The sequence below is a fragment of the Chiloscyllium plagiosum genome, unplaced genomic scaffold (assembly GCF_037043375.1).
Source record: "Chiloscyllium plagiosum isolate Xiang-an unplaced genomic scaffold, Cpla_swu_hap1 HiC_scaffold_24, whole genome shotgun sequence".
Classification (NCBI taxonomy): Eukaryota; Metazoa; Chordata; class Chondrichthyes; order Orectolobiformes; family Hemiscylliidae; genus Chiloscyllium; species Chiloscyllium plagiosum.
Genome location: NW_028270162.1, coordinates 34,555,920 through 34,583,381, shown reverse-complemented (window position 1 = coordinate 34,583,381; position 27,462 = coordinate 34,555,920). Strand labels below are relative to the sequence as shown.

The window sequence follows — 27,462 nt, the reverse complement described above, 5'->3', positions numbered from 1 at the left end:
TAAAGCACATCGGGACACACTTAATTAACGAGAATGAACTGGCTTTGACGAATGCAATTGCGTTAGATCCCTTTGCTATTTCTGTGAAGGGTCAAAGGAGTGCAGCAATCCTGGCCCCACTTTGATTTTTAAACTAAAATCACCCTTTAAATTAATTACATTTTCTTTTGACAAGGGTGTGATCCATCAAGCCCAAGACCTCTAGTATGCGCTGACACTTACACAAGTTGGAATAGATTAATAAACTATTGAGAGCCTTGAATAATGACTTGTAGAATAGAAGCATCGCCAATCCCTGAATGTTTCAGACCAGAATTTGAATGTTACATGAATATTGTCTGTGGGTTACAAATAGATTGCCCTCCACCTGTGCAATTCTTGTGTGGGATTACAGCAATTTTCAAAGTGTGGAATGAGGTCACAGTGGGGAAAGCTTTGTTCAGCTCTGATATACAATCATTTGAAGGGACTTGCAAATTTTACACACTGTTATTTTAGCTAGGCATGCAAGTAACTCCAGCTGATGATTACCTTGAATTTAATAAAAGATACAGATGGATCACACTATTTTCAGGTGATGGTCATTTCAGACTAATGTTGACACAATCTGGCATTTTGTAACTTTGTGAAAATTGCTAGAAACATAGAAAATTGGAACAGGAGTAGGCCATCCAGCCCTTCAAGCATGCAGCACCATTCAATATGATCATGGCTGATCATGCAATCTCAGTATCCCATTCCCGTCCTCTCCTCATACCCATTGATCCCTTTAGCCTCAAGGGCCATGCCAAGCTGACTCTTGAATATTTCTAATGAACTGGCCCCAATTGCTTCCTGTAGGAGAGAATTCCACAGGTACACAACTCTGAGTGAAGACATTCTTCCTCATATCAATCCTGAATGGTTTACTCCTTATTGTTAGACTGTGATCCCTAGTTCTGGACTTACTGAACACCGGGAATGTTCTTCCCACATCGAGCCTGTCCAATCCCATCAGGATTTTATATGTTTCTATGAGATCCACCTTTGTTCTTCTAAATTCCAGCAAATACAAGCCCAGATGATCCAATCTTTCCTCATATGTCAGTCCTGCCATCCCAGGAATCAGTCTGGTGAGCTTTCACTGGTTTCCTCAATAGCTAGAATGCCCTTCCTCAGGCTAGGAGACGAAAACTGCACACAGTACTCAAGGTGTGGCTCACTAAGGCCCTGTATAACTGCAGCAAGACGTCCTTACTCTGATACTCAAATCCTCTCACTATGAAGGCCAGCATGCCATTAGCTTTCCTCACTGCCTGCTGCACCTGCACGCCAACCTTCAGTGACTGTTCCACCATGACACCCAGGTCTCATTGTCCCTCACCTTTTCCCAAACTGCCACCATTCAGATAACAATCTGTCTTCCTGTTTTTGTGAGCAAAGTGGATAATCTCACATTTATCCACATGATATTGCATTTGTCAAGTATTTGCCCATTCAGCCAGCCTATCCAAGTCACCCTGCAGCTCCTTAGCATCCTGCTCACAGCACACATTGCCACCCAGCTTAGTGTCATCTCCAAATTTGGAGATACCATGTTCAATTCTTTCAAAATCGTTAAGGTATATCGTGAACAGCTGGGGTCCCAGCACTGAACACTGTTATATTCCAGCTCTCTGCTTCCTGTCTGCCAACCAGTTTTCTATCCATGTCAATACATACCTCTGAAACCATGAGCATTAATTTTCTTTATTAATGTCTTGAGTGGAACCTTGTCAAAAGCCTTTTGGAAGTTCAGATGCAAACCATTTACTGATTCATCATTGTGTACTCTACTGGTCACATCCTCAAAAAAATTCCAGAACATTTGTCAAGGATGATTTCCATTTAGTGAATCCATGCTGACTTGGAGTGATTCTGTTCCTGCTTTCCTGCTCAATTATTAAATCCTTATTGATTGACTCCAGTATTTTCCCCATCACCGATGTCAGGCGAACTCGTCTAGAATTCCCTGTTTTCTCTCCCTCCTTTTTTAAAGTGTGGAGTTACATTAGCTACCCTCCAGTCCATTGGAACCATTTCAGAATATTGGAAAATGATCACCACCGCATCCTCTATTTCTAGTACCACTTCCTTCAGTACTCATGGGGCTTCATGGGTTTTAATCCCATCAATCTCTCCAATACCATTTCCTGACTAATAAGGATTACCTTCAGTTCTTCCTTCAGATTTGACCCTCTGTCCCCTCATATCTAGAGTCATAGAGATGTACAGCATGGAAACAGACCCTTCGGTCCAACTCGTCCAAACCGACCAGATATTCCAACCTAATCTAGTCCCATTTGCCAGCACTTGGTCCATATCCTGCTAAACCCTTCCTATTCATGACCCCATCCAGATGCCTTTTAAATGCTGTAATTGTACCAGCTTCCTCCAGTTCCTCGGGCAGTTCATTCCATAGACACAACACCCTCTGTGTGAAAAAGTTACCCATTCGGCCCCTGATACATTTTTCCCCACTCATTCTAAGCATATGCCCTCTAGCTCTGGACTCACCCATCCCAGGGAAAAGACTTTGTCTATTTATCCTATCCATGCCCCTCATGATTTTATGAACCTCTACAAGGTCACCCCTCAGCCTCAGATGCTCCAACAAACCAGGCCCAGCCTATTCAGCCTCTCCCTTTAGCTCAAATCCTCCAACCCTGGCAACATCCTTGTAAATCTTTTCTGAACCCTTTCAAGTTTCACAAACATTCTTACAAAAGGAAAGAGACCAGAACTGCACATAATATTCCAAAAGTGGCCAAACCAACGTCCTGTACCGCCACAACATGACTTCCCAACTCCTGTACTCAGTGCTCTGACCAATGAAGGAAAGCATACCAAATGCCTTCTTCACTATCCTGTCTACCTATGACTTCACTTTCAAGGAGCTATGAACCTGCACTCCAAGGTTTCTTTGTTCAGCAATGCTCCCAAGGACCTGTCCATTAAGTGTATATTCCTGAAGATTATTTGTATCCTCCTCGGTGAAGACAAATTCAAAGTATTTGTTCAACTGGCCTGCCATGTCTTTTTTGTCCATTATGAAGTGACTTGATTCTAACTACATTTGTCTTCACCAGTCTTTCTCTCTTCACATATCTATTGAAGCTTTTGCAGTCAGTTTTATGTTTTCCGCAAGCTTACTTTCATATTCTATTTTCCCTTTCCAAATTAAATCCTTTGTCCTTCTCTGCTGTATTTTAAATTTCTCCCGGTCCTCAGGTTTGCTGCTTTCTCCGGTCAATTTATATGCCTCCTCTGTGGTTTTAGCACTGTTCCTGATTTCCCTTGTTGGCCATGGTTGAGCCACCTTCCTTGATTTATGCCAGGCAGGAAGGTACAATTGCTGAAGTTCATTCACGTGTTCTTTCAATGCCTGCCATTGCCTATCCAATGTCAACCCCTAAAGTATCGTTGGCCAGTTTATCCTTGCCAAGGCATGCCTCATACTGAAAATGTAATCCAGCTGAAATCACACTTGAAATGGCAAAAGGCAAGATGTCCTCAGGAGTGGTGATCTCATGCAAATTGGCAATATAGCACTTCTGCTTGATGCAAAAAAAAAATCCTCATATCTGAGAGGAGATTCTGATTTGGACAGCCTCAGAAATGCAGAGTTATATTTCAATTCTGACAGGTGTTTTGTAGTCAGGATTGTTAGAGGAAGGCAAACTAAGTTCACTTTTCAGAGCAGTCAGCTGCCATATTCTGAAATTTAAGGATCCTGAAGCCATATTGACCGCTGCTTTCGGAGATTAAATCTATAAGGTTACGTGCAATATTAGGTTCAGGAAGAGCAAGATGCCAGGTCAGTGGGGAGGGGGTAGGTACCATGTAAGTATTGTGCCAAGAGAATAGGGTGCCATTTTGTAGGATGCCAGTTGGGTTGGGAGTCATGAGTCAGGTAATGAGTATGTCAGGTAGTAGGATGCCAGTTGGGTTGGGGGTGGATCACCAGCTGGGTAGGGTGCAAGATGACATGGAGGCCATTTAAGTGTTTTAGGTAAGTCGGGGTGGGCTGCAGAAATCAATCCAGCAGAGATGATGGATGCTGGGACTGGGGTGTTTGGGTTCAGCAGCACCCCCTCCATCAGCGCTGGAATAACAATTCTGACCTTCCCAATCACAATTCTAAAATAATTCATGAACAATTGCAATGGGGCAGTGTAATGGATTATAATTGTTTATCCTTTTCTTCTTGTTTTTAAAGCAGTAATCAGGTGCAACTTTATTAATCTAGTGAAAATGGGTTAATCATGAGAGACAAGTAGTTTAAATAAAGGTATCCATATACTTCAGCTTTGATTATTATGATTTAAAATCACTGCAAATAACCTGAAAATAAACATATTCTGAGCCATTTGAACTTCGTATCAGTTTCTCAGTTAATTTTTATTTGCATGATGTAAAATCTTTAAGATAAGCCTCCTCCTGTCTGTTCCATTCAATATGAAGAGCAGCTCATCGGAGAGCAATGAACAGAAACTCGCAATGTTTTTCAATGTGGTGTGTGGGCTAGCTACTGGCAAAGTGATTTTTAAACCAGCATTAAATATGGTGGAAAGGTTTTCACACTTGACATAATTTATGTTTAAGATTCCCCAATCTCCGGTGCTGGTTCAGCCGATTTCACTTCACTTCTGCTGCTGCTAATACCAGGTAGACAAGCAAGAGGCTGGAGGAACACGGCAAGCCAAGCAGCATCAAGAGGTGGAGAAATCAACGTTTTGGGTGTAACCCTTCTTCAGGACTGGAAGTGGGGGATAGGGGGAGCTGCAGATAAGGTGGGGGGGAACGCAGTTTGGGTGGGGAGAGGGGCAGAATAGTGGGGTAGTGATAGGTGAACACAGTTGGGAACTACCTCACCATTCCATCTCTGTCCCCACCCAACCCCACCGCCCCACCCTTCTTTATCTACAGCTCCCCCTCCATCTACCTCCATTCCTGAAATGTTGACTTCTCCACCTCCTGATGCTGCCTGGCTTGCTGTGTTCTTCCAGCCCCCTGCTTGTCTACTTTGGACTCCAGCACCTGCAGTGTTTTTTTTCTGTCTCTCACTGCTAACACCAGAGCAAACTGTGGGAGCTCTACCTCCCATTCTTCAGGCCTGTACACCACTGGAGCAGTGTGTTACCCATTTTATCTTTTATCCTGGTCTATCCTTGTTGTCAGACCCTCTAGAGAAGATGTTGAAAGATTTTCTGGATGTTTGCATTGCTTTAGAGCTTCAGAATCACATTATGTCATTAATCCGGTTTACTGATGGTTCGGCTCATGTTTTTGTTTCTCCAAATAGGGCGAAAGCAAAGAAGGGTGTGAAGATTGTTAACATCAGACCCAGCGTCCCAAACTTGTGGGAGGTTAAACAGGAGATGGGAAATGGTGGCAAACATTCAATCGCAACTATTGTTTGCCGGAAGAAACCTGGCGCTTCAAGTGGCAGGTAGGAGTTGATGAGTAACCTTAATCACATTATATAACCAGGTTGCATCAGGTGATGGTTGAATATATCAGAGGCAAAAATTATGTTCTGTTACAGGTTGCACTTTAAAACCAAAGTTTTATTTGGGATGGTTTCAGTGTATTAATGTTTGATAAGTGCATGTGTTGTTGAGTAGTAAAATAGAAGATTTGTGAAACAGCAGACCAATCAGTATCTGTGGCAAGGAAAACAGAGTTTACTGACAAAGAGTTTCATTCTTACTTGAGGAAGTTCCAGAGATGCCAAACCTGACTTGGGAGATAGAATGTCAACACCATTTGTTTTAATTTGGTGTAAACTGAAATCTGACTCACCTGCAGCCAGGAAGAGTTCAGAGAGAGCCAGAAGGGTCACCAGGTTCAGAGACCTGCTGTGTGAAAGAATTTGTCCCGGTTTGAATAAAAGCAGTAAAACAAAATGTAGCCCTCACCTCCGACAGCCACTCGCCTCCCGCACACTCCCCACCATCCATCCATCCATGCCAACTCAGCCAATAACCCTTTATGCCAACTCACTCGGTGTTCACCATGGATGCTGCCAGGAATCATGCTGGGATGAAACAAAGTGAAGTTTATCAATGACCTCATTATTTAAAATAACATCACTCTTAAAAAAGTATTGAATACATTTATATTCTTTAAAGTAGCGAATTTCTTATGAAAACAAAACTTTCATTCATGTAATCAGTCATGTAGCACTAATTCTATAATGACAGCCCTCAGGCTTGCGTCAACAGACAATTTAATGAAATTGCAGATGCTGAATTTTTTTCAATTGTAGAACATTTTATTCTTCGAAAAAAATAAAAATCTTGGGGAATAAATGCCTTGAAAGCTTCACTGAGGCAACCTTTATGCAAAGCCATGTCGACTTTTATCAATTCCAATGTGCTCTTCCAAAGAGAAGTTGACCTCTTCAAATGGGTGCCTGGACCTGTCCAGTATTAAGTTGGTCTAAATGACTCCCCCAACAGCTTGAGACTTTTTGTTCAAATGCGTATCCAACTAATGAAATTAGCCTTCATTGGAAGACAGCTGCATTTGTACATGGATGTGCAAGCAATATGCAAATCGCTTTCAGCTTCCTCCCACCACATGTTGGTAAAAGTGGTGGGTGCCAAGTTTGTTGGGGGGTTGTGGTGGGGGGAAGGGAAACAACACCATTTTGCCTACATCAGAGCCTCCTGCTTACCTCCTGACCTCCAATCCGATGTTTCAGGCTCGTAACCTTTTACTGGAACTAGGAAAATTTAGAGACAAAATAAATTTAAAACAAGCACAGAGGTAGGAAAGGATGCAGGATGGAACTGAAGTATAGATCTATGATAGGTTGGAGACAGAAGTAAGTAAATAACAAAAGCGATGATGATGCAAGACCAAAACATGGTGGCAACAAAGATAAGTTTAAAAAGCAGATGTGCCTAGAGGAGGTGTAAATGAGTAAAGCAAAATCAATAACAATTGAAGCAGAGGTTATGATCTGGAATTGTTAAGCTAACTGTACAGTTAGGCTGTAAGGTGCTTTATATGAAAAATGAGGTGCTACTCATTCAGCATCATCAGAAGAGAGTAGAAGGCCGAGGATAGAGAGGTCAGCACAAAGGTGAGAAATATTCCTGCATGCCAATGTTGCTCAACATTTTCTGGGGGATTCTGCTTTGATTTTAGTGCTATATTCAGTGTTGAAATCAGACTGCTAACTGATGTTAAGGAATTGGGTGGTACAGTGAGTCTGAGTACTGTATTTGCATCAGGGCTTTAAGGCTACTTCAAACTGACATGAAATCTCAGCTATCGATTTTCTAAGAAGAATCAGCATGGGATATATTTAATAGTAATGTGTCAAACATGTGAAGTTGCATTCAACATGACCTGGCAGATTTAGAAAGGCAATCAAGGTGGGCATCAATAATAATTGACTGAATCAGAAAACACTAACGAGCAAATTGAGGAGATGCCAATGTTGGACTGGGGTGGACAAAGTTAAAATTCTCACAACACCAGGTTATAGTCCAACACATGTATTTGCCTTTTTCATAGACCTGATGAAGAAGCAGTGCTTCAAAAGATAGTGTTTCCAATTAAACCTGTTGGACTATAACCTGGTGTTGTGTGATTTTTAACTTTGAGAATATTGGTTAAGGAATATTCCTGGGGTTTGAATCAAAGGCTCTATCGTATTCCCAACCAGAGAGTGCTTGATGATGCATCACAGTGCAAAACAAAGTGACATTCCACTTTCCTGGCACCTTTCACCTTGTTGAACACAAATATCACTTCCTAACTTCTGTGAATTCAAAGTGACATTGGCTGTGGAACAGGGTTGTGAGATGCAGCATCTCAATTTGCATGACTTGCATTTGAATTACTTCACACATTAGATCTGGTTCACGGCTTTACTTTTTACATTTGAAGTTGAGCATTACTCCTAGATATATCAGCTAATGCTTCCAGTCTTGTGGAAATCTGCTCATGATTTGTATTTAAATCTTACTTTCTTTAATCACCCAGTCTCCAAATTTAACTTAAAAAATGTTGTTACTTGAGTTAGAGGCCACAGTGCTAATTAACTTCATTTGTAGTGTTTTTGTGTGTTTTAATAACTTAGCTAGATCAAAAAAAAAGTGTTAATAATGCTGAGCTACTGTGACAGGTATAATTTCCTTGATTTGCAAGGCATGTGCAGAAGTGAAGGCTTTAATCACATTATCCGAAACGTTTGACAGGTTGCTTTTAAAAATACCAGTCCTGTTATCAAAGGAGATTTGTGTGGTAGTATAAGGAGAAAACAAGATTTTCACATGGGTATTACAACAAGCCAGCAAGGGATTTTAGTTTTTTTATAAAATTTCTGCATAGAATACATATGAATCAGAGCCATGTTTCCATGGCTGTGAATAAGTTGGATGCTGGCTTCATATCTCATTGTATTATATTAGATCATGAAAATTACAATAGTTATATTTTATGAGTAGAATGCTCTAGAGCTGTGAATGGTGCTTGTTGGCAAGAATTATGTTGATACACCGTAAATGAAATGTACTTCAATAGTATCTTACAGCATTATCAGTAATTATACACGGTTCTTGGAGGTATAGTGGACAGCGAAGAGGGATACCTCAGATTACAACAGGATCTGGGCCAATGAGCTGAGAAATGGCAGATGGAGTTTAATTCAGATATATGCGAGATGCTGCATTTTGGGAAAGCAAATCTTAGCAGGACTTATACACTTAATGGTAAGGTGCCAGGGAGTGTTGCTGAACAAAGGTTCATAGCTCCTTGAAAGTGGAGTCGATTGTAGGTAGGATAGTGAAGAAGGCATTTGGTATGCTTTCCTTTATTGGTCAGAGTATTGAGTACAGGAGTTGGGAGGTCATGTTACGGCTGTACAGGACATTGGTTAGGCCACTGTTGGAATATTGCATGCAATTCTGGTCTCCTTCGTATCAGAAAGATGTTGTGAAACTTGAAAGGGTTCAGAAAAGATTTACAAGGATGTTGCCAGCGTTGGAGGATTTGAGCTACAGGGAGAGGCTGAACAGGCTGGGGCTGTTTTCCGTGGAGCGTCGGAGGCTGAGGGGTGACCTTATAGAGGTTTACAAAATTATGAGGGGCATGGATAGGATAAATAGGCAAAGTGTTTTCCCTGAGGTGGGGGAGTCCAGAAGTAGAGGGCATAGGTTTATGGTGAGAGGGGAAAGATATAAAAGAGACCTAAGGGGCAACTTTTAAATGCAGAGAGTGGTACGGATATGGAATGAGCTGCCAGAGAAAGTGGTGGAGGCTGGTACAATTGCAACATTTAAAAGGCATTTGGATGGGCATATGAATAGGAAGGGTTTGGAGGGATATGGGCCAGGTGCTGGTAGTTGGGACTAGATTGGGTTGGGATATCTGGTCGGCATAGACGGGTTGGACCGAAGGGTCTGTTTCCATGCTGTACATCTCTATGACTCTATGACCCTAAATGTTGGTACTGTTGTTTTACGAACTTGATTGATGAATTATTACGAATAAAGTACTAAGGGTGTTGTCAGTTTGGACATGCTGCGTGACAACATGAGATTTTAGCATTTTAATTTAAAATATGTCTGTTTGGTCAGAAATGGAATTGAGGTATCGACCTAATTATTTTTTGCCATGTAGTTTGATGCCACATCTAATTTGGTTTTTGTAGAAACTGGTTGACAACTGACTTTGGGTTTACATATCACAATTTTTGGTGCTTTTACATTACATACTGTAATACGTAGTAATGTTAGACGTTATCAGACTTTGGCTTAGAATAGTTTTCATCCAATGTAGATACATCATCTTTGTGTGTTCATGTCCGGTGTAGAGTTATTCCAGAGTTTTCACTCTCATGTAAAATCTTCCATAATGTTCCAATTCTGCCCATGCCATGGTATTTATTTTCAGTGATGTACGCAATCATGACATCATCACAATATTACTCTAGGATCTTAATTTCCTCACACAACAGATTGAGAGAGAGTCAGGAAGGGGATTAGTCACATATTCACGTTCCTATGTTTCACAAGTAACACGTCATCAGATTAATCTCTAATGATGCTACTGGTGACTATTGATTATTGTCACATTATTGATTAGCCTCTTTCTCCCCATACCCCCTCCCACTTACCTAGCGTCAAGTTCAAGTTCAAATTCTGGTCTGTGGCACTGTGGTCAAATATGTGACATGATTTCCATCACTGCAATGCATTGATTGATATCTGTTTTTAAAATCCTCTCTCCTTTACAAATACCCATTAGTTATGACAGGGGGAGCATCGTTACATAACTCACTGAGATATGGGATATTTGCAAGTAGTGATTCATCAGAAATTTATTGTTGTAAATGAGGTTAGAAGAAAGCACTATCACAATGTTTCATTGGGATAGTTAATTTGCCAGATATAATTTCTAGCAGCCACTCATTTATGCAATTAATAAAAAGCAAGGCAATTGTTTGTCACTCCCTTTACGCAACCTTCATCATGTCTCCCCCAGTGACTGCCTTCAGTGGGGGTTCCACATTGCTTTATGGTTTCTCACCTGGGCAATTTACAGCACTGCTGTGAAGGCTTGAGGTGGGTGAGTTTGTGTGCAGTGTCTGCACAGTTATGTAAGGCTCTTTTCAGATCTGAGGAGGCCGTGCAACAAAGCCAGGGAATATCTGAAAGGAAATTTCTATTCTTTTCTCTGTATGGACAAGTACATATGACTGACCATCTGAACTTGGTGATCAGCATAACTCTTCACACTTCCTAGTATACATTGTCCACTCCTAGGATTACAACTAATGATATCAACAAAGACGGCATACTTAAACTACTGGACTTGTGCCTCACAACACACTTCACATTCAACAACCAGATATACGAACAAATCAACGGAACACCCATGGGATCACCAATCTCGGGACTCATAGCAGAGGCAGTTATGCAAAGGTTAGAACAAACAGTCCTACCACAAATGCAACCCAAACTCTGGGTCAGATATGTCGATGACACGTTTGTAATCATTAAAAACAGGGAAATAGAAAAAACACACCGGATCATCAACGCCACACTCACAGGAATCCGATTCACGAGAGAAGAAGAAAAGGATAGCCAACTCCCATTCCTAGACGTGATGGTACAGAGAACACCAGACGGAGAATTCACTACAAGAGTATACAGGAAAGCCACACACACAGACCAAGTCCTAAACTATGAAAGTAACCACCCCAAGACACACAAACGAAGCTGCATCAGGACACTATTCAAAAGGGCCACAACACACTGCAGTACACCAGGACTGCAAAAAGAAGAAGAGGAACACCTATACAAGGTATTCGCCAAAAACGGATACCCGCGCAACTTCATCAACAGATGCCTAAGAGAAAGACCACGGAATGAGGACATACCACAACCAAAAGGACTAGCCGCACTACCATACATCAGGAGCATCTCGGAACTGACTGCCAGACTACTGCAACCCCTAGGACTCATAACGGCACACAAACCAACAGCCACGCTCAGACAACAACTCACCAGAACGAAGGACCCGATACCCAACATGAGCAAGACGAATGTAGTGTACAAAATACCATGCAAGGACTGCACTAAACACTATATAGGACAAACAGGAAGACAGCTAACAATCCGCATACATGAACATCAACTAGCCACGAAACGACACGACCAGCTATCCTTAGTAGCCACACACGCAGACAACAAGCAACATGAATTCGACTGGGACAACACTACTATCAAAGGGCAAGCCAGACAGAGAACAGCCAGGGAATTCCTAGAGGCATGGCATTCATCCACAAACTCCATCAACAAACACATCGACCTGGACCCAATATACCAACCACTACAGCGGACAGCTGAAACTGACAACCGGAAGCGGCAGGGACAGACCACTATAAACACCGGAGGAAACATCAAAGAAGCGCTTCGCAGGAGGCTCCCAAGCACTGATGATGTCGCCTAGCCAGGGGACGAAACGTTTGCAACAAAAACTTCCAGCTCGGCGAACAGAACCATAACAACGAGCACCCGAGCTGCAAATCTTCGCACAAACTTTGGATATACAGTTTGATATGATCTGCCAGCCTTTGGGATGTACACGTTGACCATCAAACAACAAGGAAGTTGTATGTTACAGTGTTAATTTGGACTGGAAGCTAAATATTTTATTAGATGGGGCCCTTTTTGTTCCAGATGGACAGAATATGAAACAGACATGTGTTTACAACTTGCTAAATAGGTGATGACCATTTTCTGGTTCATTGGTAAGGATATTTCCCAGAGAAATCAGTCAACCTGCCTGGTTTAAATTTAACTAAAGATTGATAATTAACTATCAAGGACCATCTAACAGGAGAAAGTGAGGACTGCAGATGTTTTAGATCAGAGTCAATACTGTGATGTTGGAAATGCACAGCAGGTCAGGCCCTGATGAAGGGCTTATGCCCAAAATCTTGATTCTCCTGCTCCTCAGATGCTGCTTGACCTGATGTGCTTTTCAGCACTACACTCTCAACCATCTAACAGGTCTATAGCATAGAAAAAGGCCTTTGTCCATCAGATCTGTGCTGTTCAAAAACAAATATTCTAATCCCATTTTCCAGCTTTTGGGCCATAGCCTTGTCTGCCTTGGCATTACAAGTGTACATCTAAATACTTCTTAAATGCTATGAGAGTGTCTGCCTGTATCACTCATGCAGGTAGTGAATTCCAGATTCTGAAATCTTGGTGTGATCAGCTCAGGGTTGACACAGCATGCTTTGGACTTGCTACAATTGTCCAGTATCATGACTAACTGAACGAGAAATAACAAAGCTGTACTTTTCAACAACCGGTGTATCTTGTGTTCCTTTCTCAGCAAATTTCCATCGGCTTTTGCTTCAAAGTCTCTACACATCTGGGAGCTCCTTTCTATGTTGACAAAGTTATTACCCTGTCAAATGATACGCCAAAGTGTTCTACATTATAGGAAAATTGATTGATTTCAGGTTTGGGACTGTTGTGTGTATATATATCAATGTAGCTCAAATGTGGACATTAATATTGCTTTCTTCCATCAACCATTCTGTAAATGTGCAAGTTGCTTAAAGTAATTTGACATACTATTTCGCATAAAGCCTTTAAACTGTTGAACATTTTTTAGATTCGATTAGATTACTTACAGTGTAGAAACACGCCCTTCGGCCCAACAAGTCCACACCGACCCTCCGAAGAGCAACCCACCCAGACCCATTCCCCTGCATTTGCCCCTTCACCTAACACTACGGGCAATTTAGCATGGCCAATTCACCTAACCTGCGCATTTTTGGACTGTGGGAGGAAACCCACACAGACACGGGGAGAATGTGCAAACTCCACACAGACAGTTGCCTGAGACGGGAATTGAACCCGGGTCTCTGAAGCTGTGAGGCAGCAGTGCTTGCCACTGTGCCACCGTGCCGCCCATCTATCTGAGAAAATTAATCAATGTATTGTACCAATAAGACAACCATTGCTACTAGATTTTGCAATAACTCAAAATCTATTTGTCTAGTATATACATGTACTTTTGTCAAGAATACTACCCTTCATTCAATATTTGCCTGACATATTGGTTCAGTGCACCAACACCCCTATTGAATTAATTTTCTCTCTTACTTACCTGGTCAGTAAGCATTAAGAAAAATACTGATGTCTGATAGTTACATGAACGTTTTACATTGGAAAACAATAGGAGTTCCAGACAGAACATGGAACTCCTGACCTGCTGACCATTCACAAGCTGTTTTTACTGTCCACTGAAGTTGTGCAGAAGATATTAACGTTGGAGCATATTCAATCAAAAAGCCATTTGCAGCTGTTTTGAAAAAAAATTTGGAGGTAAACTGAGAGGATTTCTAATTCGATTGGTTTGCCTAATGCAACTGCATACCTGCTTCGAAAATATCACATTTATATTGGTGCAATCGTTTTATGGGCCTCACTCTTTCCAGTACAGCTTGTACAGAACTAGAATGACTCCACTAGTGAAAAGGTCTTTGACTGCCAGAGCTTAATTCATTAATGCTCAGCATCAGAGCTACACTATTATTTGTTGTCGCGGCTTGCAACCCATAAAAAATTGCTTACAATTCTCTTACTTTGATAACTGCAAGTCTTTATAATTAAGGCTGACGATGACAGATCAATAGAAAATGAGCTGTAAAAGATATGCCATTTTAATTTAAGAAATGAGATTATGTTTCAAAGTAGAATAACCAAATGTTAATGATTTTCAAATTTTACTCATAAACTGATATTGAAAAACAGCTTTCCTCATGTCACGTTACCTGAAATATGAGGCTTTGTAGTTCTCTATGCATTTATTTATCAAGGAGGCTCAAATAAAATTGTAGAATGGTACATACACTTAGCTTTGAGAATAGTTTTCTAACTATAATGCATTATACTTTGGTTAACAAAAATGACGTTAGACATTAGTGATGGAGAAAAACGAGGTCATTGAGCAATGGGATCTGTGAGTACAAACACGCCTCATGAAAAGGATCATGCAGTTAGATAATGTTTTCAAAAATGTGCGAAGGTTTATTTCGAGAGGATTATTTGAGACTACATGGAATTATTGTCCCTATATATTTTCAAATTACCACATTCCACAGTCAGTGTCCCATGTTCAGGGTTCCAAGAATGGCAAACAATGGGACCTGTGAACTTTCTTAGTGATGATGAAAAGCTGTAACTTTGAGAGCCAACAACTAATTACTACAGAGGCCCTGTTAGGAAGGAATGTGCAACACGTGAAGAAGGAAATGGAAAACTGCCTCACTCTTTTCCCTAATCATGTTGTTCTTTGAAGCTGAAAATGGGTAGCTCCTGCAAACAACCAGCGAGGCCAGTGAATGTCTGCAAGGTGGGAAGAACTGAGCAGAAAACCTGCCTTAGGTACATCACAAATACTGCATATAAGTAAAAAGTTGAGAAACTACATTCAACCTGCATTGAAGCTTGGTTAGTTTACTATATCCGGGTTACTACATTACAAAAAAAAAACATTCTCTGGTGGGAGTGCAGAGATTACAAGGATGGTACTAGAATTCAAAACTAGAATTCTACAGGAAAGAATGAACAGCATCAGTTACTTGTTCTTGAAAAGAAAAGATTAACGAGTGATGTCTTGGAACTCTTTAAAATTATGAAAAAGCTAGCCCAGGTAAAATGTTTCCATTTGTGGATGCAGCATAACTAGAGCATTTCAATCTCAGATGGTCGCCATAGAGTCACAGAGATGTACAGCACAGAAACAGACCCTTTGGTCCAACTCGTCCATGCCGACCAGATATCCTAACGTAATCTTTCCCACTCGCCAGCTTGGCCCATATCTCTCTAAACCCCTCCTATTCATATACCCATCCAGCTGCCTTTTAAATACTGCAATTGTACCAGCCTCGACCACTTCCTCTGGCAGCTCATTCCATACACACACAACAGAGACTTCAGAAGAAACTCTACACTATGCACCACAACAACATTCTCACCTGGGTATAGAGATTTTTAAGGAGACCCAGAAAAGCAGATGAGACAGAACAGAATAGAGGGTGACGGTGATAGAGTTAAAGTTAGAGAATTGGAAGGAAGCTCAAATGGATTGTTTACAATTCAGTACAAAGTACCTGTATTTTGCCTTCATAAGTGTTGATGAATAATCAACTGTTATGTTTGGGAAATTATTAGCCTGTTTCTCCAATGAAATGATTGAGGAAATCATTGCATTTAAGGGTTGGATTCATGTTGTAAAATGTATCCATCAACCTTTTTTTAGAAAAAGCATTGAAACAAGAGATGATGAAAATGCTAAAGATTTGGACATTGAGGTTGTTGATTCGAAGATCTAATGAAGCACAGCGACACTCTCATCCTGTCAATGAATATTTTTAAAAAACACCAATCTCAGAAATGGGAACTACGATCATAAAGTTGACTATTTGACCCTTCAAGCCTGCTCTGCCATTCAATAAGATCATGGCTGATCTGTTTATGTTTCAAATTCCACATTCTCATCTGGTGCCAATAACCTTTGATTTGTATGCTTAACAAGAATATATTTACCTCTACATTAAAAATATGTAATGACCACCCCCAGCTCCAATGCCTTATGAAGCAGAGCACTTCAAAATCACACAACCCTCTGAGAGAAAACATTTCTCCTCATCTCTGCCTAAGAAGGGCAAGTCCCAATTTTGAAACAGAATTCCTCTAATTCAAACAGACTCAGAAAGGGAACGGTCATCTTCGAAGAGAAAGCAATATTATAACTTATCCAGAGATTTTTAAGCATCTTTTATCTCTAAGGGTCCTTGGTCCTGGCCACTAATGAGGTAATGTCTGGCTTTACTGCTTGCTCAGATTAGGGAGATGGACAGATATACTCTGATGCTGCCTGAATTGCTGTGCTCTTCCAGCACCACTGATCCAGATATGCTCTCTGACAATCAAGGATTTTATAAACAGACATCTTACTTTTGAAGGTTGAAATGCAGGAGACCAGTTAGAATTTACTTCATGTTAAACGAGGTGACGCTTTCACACAGGGAAGCATTATTTCTTGTATTCTTCTGTGAACATGAGTCATGCTGATTGAACTAATCGAGCCTAATCAGAACCATTGCTCTTTATGCTCACTTAATACAAAGTAAAGCAGCTCACTGCTTTCTGGTCTCATCATCTTAAGAGTTTTTTTGATCCACTGTCAAAAGATTGGAAGGTAGATGTGAGCTAGATGTGAAAGTCCAGCTTGGATCTTAAGAGTGAATGCTTTAAGTTTCTCAGTTTTAGAGTCATAGAGTCATAGAGATGTACAGCATGGAAACAGACCCTTCGGTCCAACCCATCCATGCCAACCAGATATCCCAACCCAATCTAGTCCCACATGCCAGCACCCGGCCCATATCCCTACAAACCCTTCCTATTCATATACCCATCCAAATGCCTCTTCAATGTTGCAATTGTTCCAGCCTCCACCACTTCCTCTGGCAGCTCATTCCATACACGTACCACCCTCTGCGTGAAAAAGTTGCCCATTAGGTCTCTTTTATATCTTTCCCCTCTCACCCTAAACCTATGTCCTCTAGTTCTGAACTCCCCGATCGCAGGGAAAACACTTTGTCTATTTAGCCTATCCATGCCCCTCATAATTTTGTAAGCCTCTATAAGGTCACCCCTCAGCCTCCTACGCTCCAGGGAAAACAGCTCCAGCCTGTACAGCCTCTCCCTATAGCTCAAATCCTCCAACCCTGGCAACATCCTTGTAAATCTTTTCTGAACCCTTTCAAGTTGTACAACACCTATCTGATAGGAAGGAGACCAGAATTGCACGCAATATTCCAACAGTGGCCTAACCAATGTCCTGTACAGCTGCAACATGACCTCCCAACTCCTGTACTCAATGCTCTGACCAATAAAAGGAAAGCATACCAAACGCCTTCTTCACTATCCGATCAACTTGCGACTCCCTTTCAAGGTGCTATGAACCTGCACTCCAAGGTCTCTTTGTTCAGCAACACTCCCTCGGACCTTACCGTTAAGTGTATAAGTCCTGCTAATATTTGCTTTCCCAAAATGCAGCACCTCGCATTTATGTGAATTAAATTCCATCTGCCACTTCTCAGCCCATTGGCCCATCTGGTCCAGATCCTGTTATAGTCTGAGGTAACCCTCTTCGCTGTCCACTACACCTCCAATTTTGGTGTCATCTGCAAACTTACTAACTGTACCTCTTATTCTCGCATCCAAATCATTTATGTAAATGACAAAACGTAGAGACCAAACACCGATCTTTGTGGCACTCCACTGGTCACAGGCTTCCAGTCTGAAAAACAACCCTCCACCACCACCCTCTGTCTTCTATCTTTGAACCAGTTCTGTATCCAAATGGCTAGTTCTCCCTGTATTCCATGAGATCTAACCTTGCTAATCGGTCTCCCATGGGGAACTTTATTGAATGCCTTACTGAAGTCCATATCGATCACATCTACTGCTCTGCCCTCATCAATCTTCTTTGGGGGCATCCAGCACTTCCTCCTCTGTAATCTGGACATTTTGCAAGATGTCACCATCTATTTCCCTACAGTCTATATCTTCCATATCCTTTTCCACAGGAAAAGTTTGTAGGTGTGTATCAGCTACATTCTTACATCTAATATTGAAATATAATCTAGGGTTAACTCACAGTACTATCCTTGTGAAAATTTTAGGTAAGCCCAATCTTGTAATACTGACTTCTTGTTTCAATCCAAAAACTTTAGGTGTCATAAATTTGAAGAAAACCTATCTAATTCAGTTTAGCTCGGCTAACTTAATGTGGTATGGAATTTGATATTGATAGTTTTTCACTGTCACCTATGGTAAATTCTCAGGGAAAGTAATGTTGTCTAGAAATGAATTGGACTCCAACCTTTTTGAATAATTATTGCACTGTGAAAAAATTGCATTATGACTCTGCTGATTATCATTGTTTATTTATTGTCTGGCATGTCTATGAACAAACTGGGTATGTTTACCTGTCATTAATGTAATGTATCTCCCTCTGTAAGTGAGCTTTCCTTCTATTGAGGTGAAAGATGAATTTATATCCATGATTCATTAAGATTTTAATATCAAAATTTAATATTTTGCTTTTATTTTTGATGTTATCATGTGACCAATGTATTCCTTGCACAGCTCCAAACTGAAAGCTAAAATCATTGTGCAGGAATATTACATTTTCTGAATTCCCTAGATATTTTTGAACATATGTAGTATCTTCATTCACAGAACTTAAGCACTCAGAATTCTGATTCCTGAATTAAATACACCTTCCAAAGTTAATTCAAATCTAATTTAGGAAAGTAACAAAACATTGGCCTGGTTTTGCTTCCGTCAAAGTAATACATGGGCAAAGATGCTTTCCTTTGCCTGGACTGAATATTTTATTGCGTTGCCATAGTCCTACCAGACCATAGGGGCTGCTCTCTTATTAGAGAGAAGCGACTGGTGATGATTTAACCTGAGGTCCACCTCAGTCAAGGGAAGAGGTTGAGAAGGAGAGTCCTTCATGGTAACCTCAAACCGGTGATGGGAATTGATCAGACTGAATCTTAGCTTGGATTCTTTGATATGCTAAAATTCAGCTGTTATATGATACTGGTATGGTTAGTCAGTTTGCAGATGACACCAAAATTGGAGGTGTCGTGGAGAGTGAAGAAGGTTACCTCCAATACAACGGGATCTTGATCAGGTGAGCCAGTGGATCAAGGAGTGGCGGATGGAGTTTAATTTAGATAAATGTGAGGTGCTGCATTTTAGCAAGGCAAATCAGGGCAGGACATATACACTTTATGGTAAGGTCCTGGGGAGCGTTGCTGGAAAAGAGTGCAGGTTCATAGGTCATTGAAAGTGGAGTCTCAGGTAGATAGGATAGTGAAGAAGGTGTTTGGTACACTTGCCTTTATTGGTCAGGGTATTGAGTATAGGAATTGGGAGGTCATGTTATGGTTGTACAGGACATTGATTAGGCTACGTTTAGAATATTGCATGCAGTTCTACTCTCCATCCTTAGGAAAGATGTTGTGAAACCTGAAAGGGTTCAGAAAAGATTTACAAGGATGTTGCCAGGGTTGGAAGCTTTGGGCTATGGGGAGTGGCTGAACAGCTTGGGACTGTTTACCCTGGAGCATTGTATGCTGAAGGGTGACCTTATGGAGGTTTATAAAATACGAGGGGCATGGATAAGGTAAAAAGACAATGTCTTTTCTCCAAGTTGGGCAAGTCCAAAACTAGAGGGCATAGGTTAAAGGTGAGAAGGAAAACAGTTAAAAGGGACCTAAGGCCCAGCTTTTTCACGCAGAGGGTAATGCGTGTATGGAATGAGCTGCCAGAGGAAGTGGTGGAGGCTGGTACAATTGCAACATTTAAGAGGCATTTGGATGGGTATATGAATATGAAAGGTTTGGAGGGATATGGGCCGGGTGCTGGCAGGTGGGACTAGATTGGATTCGGATATCTGGTTGGCATGGACGGGTTGGACTGAAGGGTTTGTTTCCATGCTGTACATCTCTATGACTCTATAATAATCATACCAGCTATTAGATGCGCAGTATAAGCAATACTGTTGCCACTGTCTAAATACCATTAATATTTATATCTAGCTGGAAAAATGTAATGTTTCATCCATTGGCAAGTACCCATGAATGGGTTCAACACCCTTTAGTTTTGACTCAAAATGTTTGAAACGTGGAACCACAGCAAGTGATGACTTTAGTTGTCTACTGGGTATAGCTGAGTGAATAGAGTGCATAGGTGATGGCTGTGCAATTACAATCCAGCCATCAAATGCTAAAGGATATTCATCAAACTGAGGAGTGTAAATTTCATCACATTTCACATGGACAACTTTCTGTTCGCGGTAATGTGCCCTTTTGTTAGCATTACATTGACTCAATATCTTTCTCCTTTTCTTCTTTGAACGGATGATGGCAGTTGGTTAGCTCAATTGACTGGGCAGCTGGATTGCAAGGCAGAGTGACACCAACAGCCTAGGTTCAATTACCATACTGGCTGAGGTCACCATGAAGGTCTTTCCTTGACATCACCCTTTGCCTGAGACTTGGTGATCTATGGGTTAAACACATCATCGGTCATCTCTTTCTAATGAGAGTTTGGTACTTTGGCAACTACTAATCTTGTATTGATATAGTCAGGTGCTGTGCCGAGAGAACAGGAAGAGAGTGATCCTGAATATTAAGTTGTCACGTGTTAATTTTTTAGAAATGGACTTCCAGCAGATTTTAGAATGGGTGCTGTCAAACACAGAATGAACAAATTGACTGCTTCCAGAAATTTCCAGCAAACATGAGGACAAAAGCATAATCATCATCTCTTGGAATTTAACAGTCATTGCAGTGGATAAAAATTCCAGGCAAACTAACATAAATGACTGGTAGATGAGGCATCTACCTCAGTCAGCTCTGAACAATGGAAACCAATATAATCTCTTTCTGGTTGGTTTGGTGCAAGTGTATTCACTGTGATCTGCTACAAAACACAATTGTTTCTGATAAGAGAACAGCAAAACTGCCTCTTTAGCTGAATGTCTTCACCCGAAGCCCCAGTTACACAAGCGAAAGTGCTGGTTTGTTTGAATCACAGTTTAATTATGTAGCTTAGACTTTTGGTTATTAGTTTGCCAATAACACCAGAAGAATAAACATCTTTAGGCTTTGTTAAAGTTTTGCCTCTGACCTCAGCATACCTGAAAGGTCTGCTTTCTGGTTTAAAAAAACCCCGTGTTTTCATCTGTGGAAATGAACCAATTTTCAATGTAGTGTCTAAACTTTGTCCAGCAGTTACCTATGTCTGAGCTCCTACAAAAGATACTTCTGTATACCATATGTACTCACATATAGTTCAAATTTGAAGATTTTTTTTAACGTTGAAATTACGGGTCAACTAATACATGGGCACAAGATTTGAGGGGCTGAAATTCATGCTGCACTTTTTAATGATATTAACTTTTGGATGCCAAGTACAACTGGTTCTGATATGACGTGATAGTTCTATTCTCGTGTGATTTCGTATTATAAGAAAATTGCACAATAGCTGTGCCATTTAAGCTAATGGGGCTGGAATCGCATTATAGGCAATAAGGAAAGTTTGCGTTCTACAAATAATGGTTTAAATTCTTCAATCATGTCAAAGCCAATTCGTGTTGAAGAAACACGCGTTATAGCACAACTGACTGTACTGAAAATACTGTGGTCAGACAGCATCTGTGGAAAGAGCAGCAAAGTTAACATTTCAGATCTGTGATCTTTTGTTAAAACTGGGTAAGAAAGAGAGATATATCAGGTTTAAGCAAGTAAAAGGAGGAAGAAAGAATGAGAGGTGTGACAATCAGATGTATGTCATGGCTAATGTGGTGCCACTGTTTAAGAAAGGTGGTATGGACAAGCTGGGGAACTATAGATCAGTTCAGTGGTGGGCAAGTTGTTGGAGGGAATCCTGAGGGGCAGGATGGACATGAATTTGGAAAAGCAAGGACTAATTAGAGATAGTCAACATGGCTTTGTGTGTGGGCAATCATGTCTCACAAACTTGACTGAGTTTCCTGAAGAAGTAACAAAGAGGATTGATGAGGGCAGAGCAGTAGATGAGATCTGTATGGACTTCAGTAAGGCATTCGACAAGGTTCCCCATGGGAGACTGATTAGCAAGGTTAGATCTCATGGAATTCAGGGAGAACTTGCTATTTGGATACAGAACTGGCTCAAAGATAGAAGACAGAGGGTGGTGGTGGAGGGTTGTTTTTCAGACTGGAGGCCTGTGACCAGTGGAGTGCCACAAGGATCGGTGCTTGGTCCTCTACTTTTTATCATTTATGGAAATGATTTAGATGCGACCATAAGAGATATAGTTAAGTTTGCAGATGGCACCAAAATTGGAGGTGTAGTGGACAGCGAAGAAGGTTACCTCAGAGTACAACGGGATCTTGATTAGATTGGCCAATGGGCTGAGAAGTGACAGATGGAGTTTAATTCCGATAAATGGGAGGTGCTGCATTTTAGGGAAAGCTAATCTTAGCAGGACTTATACCCTTAACGGTAAGATCTTAGGGTGTGTTGCTGAACAAGGAGACCTTGGAGTGCAGTTTCATGGCTCCTTGAAAGTGGAGTCGCAGGTAGATAGGATAATGAAGAAGGCATTTGGTATGCTTTCCTTTATTGGTCAGAGTATTGAATACAGGAGTTGGGAGGTCATGTTGCAGTTGTACAGGACATTGGTTAGGCCACCTTTGGAATATTGTGTGCAATTCTGGTCTCCTTCCTATCGGAAAAATGTTGTGAAACTTGAAAGGGTTCAGAAAAGATTTGCAAGGATGTTGCCAGGGTTGGAGGATCTGAGTTACAGGGAGAGGCTGAACAGGCTGGGGCTGTTTTCCCTGGAGCATTGGAGGCTGAGGGGTGACCTTATACAGGTTTGTAAAATCATGAGGGGCATGGATAGGATAAATAGAGAAAGTCTTTTCCCTGAGGTCAATGAGTCCAGAACTAGAGGGCATAGGTTTAGGGGAAAGACATAAAAGAGACTTAAGGGGCAACTTTTTCACACAGAGGGTGGTACGTGTATGGAATGAGCTGCCAGAGGATGTGGTGGAGCCTGGTACAATTGCAACATTTAAGAGGCGTTTGGATGGGTATATGAGTAGGAAGGGTTTGGAGGGATATCGCCGGATGCTGGCAGGTGGGACTAGATTGGGTTGGGATATCTGGTCGGCATGGACAGGTTGGAATGAAGGGTCTGTTTCCGTGCTGTACATCTCTATGACTCTGTGTATAGTGAACAAAGTGTGATCAGTACTGATAGACTTAGACTTAGTTCCCGTCTGAATGAATGAATGAATCAAAACGTGCTTTGGTAAACCAAGCGCGGTAAGTAGGATTATGAATGAATAGAGACGCAATATAGTAAACAAGAAGCGAAAAGTCGACTTAACGGTCTGAATGAATGTAGTAAACCAAGTAGAGTTATGAATGAGTCGAGATGCATTATAGTAAACAAGGAGCGATGAATAAAGTTACCGGTGTGAATGAATGAATATATTTCAATGTGATATAATAGAGTCAACTTATATACAAGATATATGGAAAATTCAAGACGTTTTAGCCAATAAAGGTCTATTTATACATGAGATTGACTTATACACGAGTATATATGGTACATCTAACCGGATGAACCTCAACGAGTCTCTGCAAATCGTTTGAACTAATTATGATATCTTTGACATTTTGTTAATTTGTAATTTTTCTCCTTTCATTTTTCTTTTGTTTCTTTTCTGGGTGTGTGAATATGTGTCATGATCCATGCCATCCCTTTCTCCCATATAGGGTGCACTGTGGATCATTTGGAATTGAACTTAATGACCAGTGTTTGGGGAAACACTCCATCACCTATTTCTACAAGGGAAAAGAAAACAAGAAACAAAACAAACACTTCAGTTTAAACAAATGGAGAGGGCAGAAAGAATATTTCAATTCATACCTTCTTATCTATAGCACAGGGGTAAATAAATTTAGAATTTGCTGGAAAGGTCAAAACTAGACAAGTTCAGGAGACATGAAAATTTAACAAAATCCATGTTGCCTCTTTATTGTGAGAAAATAGCGCTTATTCAACATCAGGGGAAGGAAAGCAATTTCAAGGAACTGGGAATGTTGATTGTTCAACAGAATTCTTTACGCAGACTCCATATCCTTTTATTTTAACATGCTGTACCTGTACAGGACTTTAAATTTGTGGATATATGCCTGAAGCTATAGCTTATTGTGAGAAAAGTAGAGAAATGGGGAATGACAAGGTATTCCTCTGGCAACATTTACAGTGGGATTAGATAATTTATCACATTACAAATGACAGGCTTTTTCATTTAGAAATTTATAAGAGCCTTTTAGGTTGATATTGAGTACAGTACATATGCTGATAAATGGATGTGTTTCCCTGATAAGATTCAGCATTTGACTTCATTCAGTTTGCATTTGCTGTGCAAACGAATTCAGCACTTGGGAGATAAAAATGGTATATAAATGAAAGACAATTATAATGTCCCAGACTGAAATGGGAATATAATGGCACTAGCAGTAGTTATCTACTCATTGCCTGTAATCTAATAAAACTGCTTTGCAATCCCAGTCAGGAAGAAGCAGTAACCTTTATCAGAGATCAGTACTGAGAGGAGAAAAAAATGTTTTTCCTTTTTTTGGAATATGAAATGTGCCCGGATGTAATTCAATGCTGATAAAGATCAGGCAGAAGTGATGCTAGGTAGATAGCGCTATGACTGTTACACTCATATAAACCTGAAATATAAACCTGAATCTCATTCAGATTTCCCACCTACAGTGTTAGATTAGGTGTCTGCTGTTCTTAGCCTTTATCGAGAACAAAAGACTAAGTGGGACCCTCAGATATCACTGTAACTGAGGCTAAATGATAAGCTCTGTTGTTTTCTTACGTCGTCGTCACATGCCATTTTGCAGCTTGTATTGTTCCTCCTCCTCAGTCTATGTTGATGTTTAACCAACTGTTTGCTCCATATATAAACATTGGGCTTTTAGTTGGTATTGGAATACGAGCACATTCCAAGTTGTAGCCAGCTCATACTCACTTCAATGATCTCCCACTGCTGTTCTTGATACTTCAAGTTGCCCCTTATGAAATTTCAACTTACCCAGAGCAACTGCTGTTACAGAAAATTCCCATACACTCTTGTCAACCTGCATTGGTTGCAAAACCCTAATTAGTTTAACTTTACAATGACAAATACATTTTCAGATCCCTCCAACCAGTCTAAACCTTCTTCAGCCCCCTTGCCTGGTGCACACTATCCAATTTTCTCTCATATGGTTTCGTGCACAGCTCCTTCGGTCTCCTCCCACCTGTACCCTCCGGATTTGTCATTCGAAATCATGGCGCCCTGGTATTTTATATCCAATCTTCAATCATTTCCAAAAAAAGATGCTCAGCTTTGCTCCCTCCGCTTTCTTCACATTGAGATAATTCTCTCGAATGTCCTACTTTTTGATGCCTTTTAATTTCCAATGACTCTGTGGTATAATCCTTACATTGACAATAACATACATGTAATGGTAACTACAACTTGTAAGTTGGATTATAAATTAAAATGTTTCCATTGATTGCCAGTGCATTACTGGAGTAATTTAGTACTTTTAAAACAGTAACATTTGTTAGGATTGTTAGCGAACAAATTTAATGGGAGCTGAGGTGTCATTTAGGTCAGGGTGGACTTTAAGGAATGGCTCAGAAGGAAAAGAGAAAGTGGAAGAGACTGAAGAAAATACCAGAGCTTAAGGCCAAGGGGTGCGCGTGGGTTAGGGATTGCGGTTGTCTCAGAGTGGTGGTGAGTGAATTGAGTCTTGTAATGAGGTGAAATGAGGGTATTGATGGATTGGCAAGAGAGGCAACACTCATGGGTAGCAGGCCTCTGCAGGAGGCGGCTGGAGTGCATTTTATATAGGAAGGTGACCATTGTTGGAGTTGAACCAGCCTTCCTGCCATTGATCTCATTTTGCAAACCTCGGAATTGAGGCTGGGAGGAAAGCAGGCCAATAATTGGCTACCTAAAGGTCCATTGGGATGAGGGCAGGCAGACTGCACCCTCCCCCTATCTATCAAACTGTGCAACGGTTGGCGGTGGGAGAGAGGGTGGGTTATCGGAAGGCCACCTGGAGAATTTTGAGGCTTCCATTTGTGAACCCACAGAACATAGGATCTTAAGGTATGGTCCACACATGCTGTGACAGTTCCTGAATGAATCCAAGATATTCAAGCATTGTGGCTACATAGGCTGCAGTATAGGGGTATAGAAACAAACTGATGGTGGCCAGTCCCCCATAAGAGATCAGTAACTTATCTGGAGAACCGGTGGAACCCTCATTTTTATCTGCTGAATCATGTGTACTCAAGCACTTAACTAGACAGCACCAGGCCAAAGCCCCTGGGAGGCTGAGGTCAGGCCTGCTGAATGCTGTCAGCCAAACCAGAGGCCAGCAGCTTTATTGTCACTAGAAGGCAGTACTGCTCCCAGTACTACACCCACCTGAGGATTTGCATTGTTGTTGGATCCCAGGCCATGGCTGAGCGATGGTGGGAGAATGGTGGCACTGAGAGAATTACAGTGAGTGAGAGGATCATGAAAGATGGAGAAGGCAATCAGCAGCAAGGGCAGCAGTGGATCTCAGTGGCCTCCACCTTCCTAATGACAGTTACCTCGATGGGGCAATTGGAATTCCTGCATGTTGAGACCCTGTCCACCCATCGATTCATACTAGCAGTGGCAGCAGTAGGCTGAAGCCCTTAGGGGGCATTAATTGGTACAGGCCAAAACACGGTTCTAGCCTACCATCATTCTGCCCAATTAAATGCCCTTTGCCACCAAGTTTGTCATGGGGCTGAGAGCAGATGGTTTTGGCCCAAATATATGCATGTTACATCCTTCAATCAGCACTGAGCTAAGTAAGAGTTGGACATATTACTGCAATATGCAGCATGTTACTCATGCTCATGCCCCCCCCCCCCCCCCCCCCCTCCCCTCCCCAACTTCATATTAACAGCACAGAGGTGGAGAGTGTGAAGCTCATGGGAGTGGTCATCCACAACAAGCTTTCTTGGACTCTTCTTGTGGACACACTGGTTACAAAGGCCCAACAACGTCTCTTTTTCCTCAGGCAGCTGAGGAAATTTTGCATGACAATGAATGTCCTTGCCAACTTTTATAGGTGCGCCATCGAGAGCATTCTGTCTGGATGTATCACTACCTGGTATGGTAACTGCCCCATTCAAGATCGAAGAAAGTTACAGAGACTGGTGAACTCAGCCTGGACAATCACAAAGGCCAACCTCCCATCTA

General features: G+C 41.2%; 1 protein-coding gene across 3 annotated transcripts in view; it reads left to right on the top strand.

The window, feature by feature from the left end:
* LOC122562703 (transmembrane protein 132D-like) overlaps positions 1–27,462 on the top strand; it is a 1,133,444-nt gene that overhangs the window by 460,452 nt on the left and 645,530 nt on the right. For all 3 annotated transcript variants that reach the window (XM_088000065.1, XM_043715795.2, XM_088000066.1), the window contains one exon: positions 5,324–5,470. In XM_088000065.1, coding sequence (XP_087856191.1) covers positions 5,324–5,470 — 147 coding nt within the window. The remainder of the gene's footprint in view (positions 1–5,323; positions 5,471–27,462) is intronic.